The 4,258-nt window shown below is 38.9% G+C and overlaps 1 protein-coding gene and 1 non-coding gene across 2 annotated transcripts in view; both read right to left on the bottom strand.

The window, feature by feature from the left end:
• LOC107745745 (TBC1 domain family member 25-like) overlaps positions 1-2,415 on the bottom strand; it is a 9,027-nt gene extending 6,612 nt beyond the window's left edge. The window contains exon 1 of the mRNA XM_016559697.1: positions 2,062-2,415. Within this exon, the coding sequence (XP_016415183.1) occupies positions 2,062-2,106 (45 nt within the window). The 5' untranslated portion in view covers positions 2,107-2,415. The remainder of the gene's footprint in view (positions 1-2,061) is intronic.
• A 376-nt stretch (positions 2,416-2,791) lies between these two features.
• trnah-gug (transfer RNA histidin (anticodon GUG)) lies at positions 2,792-2,863 on the bottom strand. The gene has a single exon. It is a non-coding gene; the product is annotated as a tRNA-His (tRNA).
• Between the last annotated feature and the right edge of the window lie 1,395 nt (positions 2,864-4,258).

Below are 4,258 nucleotides of genomic sequence, written 5' to 3' on the forward strand. Positions count from 1 at the left end.
ACCTCATTCAAAATGGGGCGGGGTCTTCTCACGCAAAGACTTTCACCATTGGCTCTGGCTCCAGCCAATTGTTATTGACTTACATTTCAAAATAAAACTTTATAAATTTAACATTGTTTCTAGTTCATCTAAAATAAAATATGCTATACAAGTAAATATTCTCCGTGAAATTAGAGCCCAAAGCTTGTGGCCAGTGGTGTTTGGACTGAAGTTTGAACCTCTGCTTAATGATATAAACGGGAATCACCCACGAGCTCTCCCATGAGCCGTCCCAGCGCAGGAGATGGTCCTCACTGCAGAACACAAGATCCAGGGGGCGAGGTTGGATCCAGATACAACTTCTCCCACCTTACATATACCTAAACCTACCCATCTCCACCCCTAAATCTACCCATCTCCACCCCTAAACCTACCATCTCCACCCCTAAACCTACCATCTCCACCCCCTAGATGTGGATCCAACCCCACCCCCTGAATCTTTGTTCTGCAGTGAGGGGCTACTGCAGCGCATGGGGAAAGATTTCACTCTATCGCTTTGTTCTAAGCAACGGGGACGTCCCGGGGCTCGAAATTCGTAGGGTAGGAGCGGGTAGCGACGCTGGGTGTAACTAAAAAGGTGCCACTGTCCGGTTGGGGAGTTACGGAACAATCTCATATCGCATAATCTTATTAACCGTTTATCTCCTGAACTGCATCTTTCTTTACCACGCTATTCAGCGCCAATCCCGCCGTGCAGTCAATTTCACTGGTTAAGGTTAGGGTCAGGTGTGGGGTAGGTTTAGGGGTTAGCATTTTTGTAGCATAATGTAGGAAATTAATGCTTTAATTGACACAACCAATAAAATATTTAGAATCAGCTGTGGGGCAGAGTTTGCACTGAAGTGGATTGGGGGAAAAAATTGTGCATGCGTGTCATGTGCCTGTCTGTCAATGGGAGGAAGCCACGCCCTGTTTTGGAGCTCCCACCCCGTTTTGGAGTTCCCGCCCCCATTTGGAGATCTCTGGGCTGCAGTTATACCCTTCTCATAACTCTTTCCTTCTCTAGTGCAGCTCAACCAGGTCTCATCCCATTTGTCGATATCACAAATCCCGGAAAATATGCGTTGTAGTCCAAACGAGTCGTTCGTTGTAGTTTTTGAAAAGTGATTTCTGTTAAATAAAATATCTCCTTTTGAAGTGGACTTTGAACTTTGCAGATCTTTTTTTATGCTCAAACAGCAACATTACAGACTAACTAAAGTTGAAAAAGTGAAAAAGCATAATAGGACCCCTTTAAAGAAACAGAGGTGCAAAACCGCTCCGTTTTAAAATGGGCCAACATGTTAAGTGCCATTTAATCATTTATGGCGGATCTCTTAGGCCTAGATCTGAAATAATACTTACATGGCTTTCAAAAAGCGGATACACTGCTTTTCGTATTCATTAAAGCAGTCTGTAGCCTACACCTGAGAAATGACTGAAAAACAAGCGAGGGAATTCATGGCAGGTTGATCATGTGACACTTGAGAGCAAACATGACTCACTATCAGGTCAGCGGCACATATTTGTGTGAGTTTTTCTCTTTACGACGTGGCTTCACAAATAAATATACACAGAAACATTATTATTATAACACAGAATGATAACGACCAATTTGTATATGATCAACGTGTAAATGTCGCACAACTACATAACACGAACAACAAGACTAACTAAAACATATTAAATTGAACAACAAATAAATATATTTCTACAAAAAGTATGTCATATAAGGATTAAAGCAATACATTTATTACACACCCTTAAAGAATGCACGTGTGCCCTGTAAACGAATGATTAAGATGCGATCACAATTTGTAAACACCACTTAAGATGCCAGCGAAGTCAAGCGATGCACATGAAGACCAGCTCCTCGACACAGACACGACACCAGACACCGTCTCCTGGCCTGGCTGGACTAACGTTACGTGGATTGCTATGTGTGTTATTGTGTTTCCATCCCGCCGTGTTGCTGAGTGTGTGTGTGTGTGTGTGTGTGTGATTAGGGTTTGTACCTGCCGCTCGGTCCCCACAATTTCTCACCTTGACCTTAACACGAACTACCCCCCTCTCCTCCTCAGCCGACATGGTGGGTAGTCCGCTTTGGGGGTCCCGTTCAGAGATGCGTTGTCGTCATCCAGTAGAAAAATTGAAAGTAAAATAACAATGGTTGCGGGTACCCGATTGCCCCTCTCTTTTACTGCTCGGCAGGTTCAATGAAAGTTCCGTTAACAAGAGACTGAAAAACAACCAATATCCTGCTGACACGTTTCAAACTAAAAGCCCCGGTGCAAGACAGAAAAAGTCTTAAATGAAGTTTGAATGTATTTTAATGACAGTTCGGGTATGATTGACTCAGGGAATCAGTGTTTCGTCCATTTAGATCAATATTACACACGACATAAGTAAGAAGGCATTACGTTTGCTACATGACATCGGACCCGTTTTAAACAACAGGATATGACGCCACATTGGCATTACATCATTGGATTCACCAGGGAATGTATGATCCATGTGCAACAAAAAGAAAAAGAAATCCTATGATGATTTATGGTTAGACAGATGCAGTAATTTAAAGGGATTTAAAAAAAATAATTCTTACATTCAACGATGACAAATAGTAGCTATATGATAATTAATAAAATATTGTCAGGCATTTTTTATAAGCAAATAAAACTACACAAAGATGTGTGTTTATGAACTACATCATGAAGCAGTAGTAGGCGTTTTATCAAACATTGCAAACAAAAACGCTAACTTTGCCTTACGCCTTTGCCGTGACCCGGATTCGAACCGGGGTTGCTGCGGCCACAACGCAGAGTACTAACCACTATACGATCACGGCGAGCTAATCAGCAGCTGCGCAGACATGGCAGATTTAGACCATGTAATTAAACGGACTAGATTTCAGTCTGTATAGCAGACTGTACGTATGTAACGTTATAGGATTATATGCTACTCTGCAGCTCGTCGATGAATTTGTGAATATATTCACTTTTTTAGGATTCTTTGATAAACTTTAAAAAAGAACTTTAAAAGAAAAGCATTTATTTCAATAGAAATCTGTTGTAACATTATAAAGGACTTTACTATCAATTTTGATCCATTTAATCTCTTTGCTGAATAAAAGCATCACATTTCTTAAAAATTCCCAAACTTTGGAATGACAATGTATCAAGGTTTCCTCAAAAATATTAAGCAGTTTGACAATAATAATAAATGTTTCCTGAGCACCAAATCAGCATATTAGAATGATTTCTGAAAGATCGTGTGACACTGAACACTGGAGTAATGGCTGTTGAAAATTAATATTTCCTATCACATGAATAAATTAGCCTACATATACATAGAAAACCGTTATTGTGGTAATTTCACAATATTACCGTTTTTATTGCGTTTTTGATCAATTAAATTGGTAATCAACTTTTAAGATCTGTGTTATGTTTCATCACTTAAAGATAAAAGAACCAACACAACATAATAATGCAAAGCCTTTTATTTGATTTTATAAATTGTAGAGCAAGTACATATAAAAGATTACATCTTTCTTGTTCCTGAAAAACTGAATTTAGCAGCATAGCTATTCACAGATTTAGCTGTAAAACAAACAATGCTCTGATTGTACAGAAGCTAAGTCTAAAGCCACAAGCAGTGAGGGCCTGCAAGGTCAAAAATAACAACAGCATTTGGTTTGGCCCTCGAGGAGCTTCCATGTATGTAAATACAGCTGTCATAAAAAAGTCATTTCTCTAGTAATAAAAAGCTGTTGAGACTGGTATTATTTGTGCATGTTTAAACTTTGAGGCTAGGCTACATTATTACCGTAGTGGGGGGAAGGTAAGTAACATTACAACCTAATCGTACATGTAATCAGACCTACTGTATTTGTAACTCATAATTGTGCATTTTTTGGCCAGCGGCTCAATACTTTGGCCTACCAACGTCTGGCTACCCCAAGTATAGTATATTTCATTTTTCCTGCTATCATGATTAATGTTAATACAAACATCACCCTGTTGTAACTACAAAACTCATGACATACAGGTTTACAAAACCAAAAAAAAAAAAAAAAAAAAAAAAATAACATTGATTTTTCATCATCAAGATTTTACACTGCATCTTATAAAGAGTGGTGTCTAAAATAATGATCAAATGTGATAAAAAAAAAGATAAAATAATGGTCAAATGTTCTTGTTTTTTTTGAAGCACGGGATGCTCTTTGAGTCATTCTCAAATAATC

The sequence above is a fragment of the Sinocyclocheilus rhinocerous genome, unplaced genomic scaffold (assembly GCF_001515625.1).
Source record: "Sinocyclocheilus rhinocerous isolate Xijiao unplaced genomic scaffold, SAMN03320098_v1.1 scaffold558, whole genome shotgun sequence".
In the NCBI taxonomy this organism is placed as follows: domain Eukaryota; kingdom Metazoa; phylum Chordata; class Actinopteri; order Cypriniformes; family Cyprinidae; genus Sinocyclocheilus; species Sinocyclocheilus rhinocerous.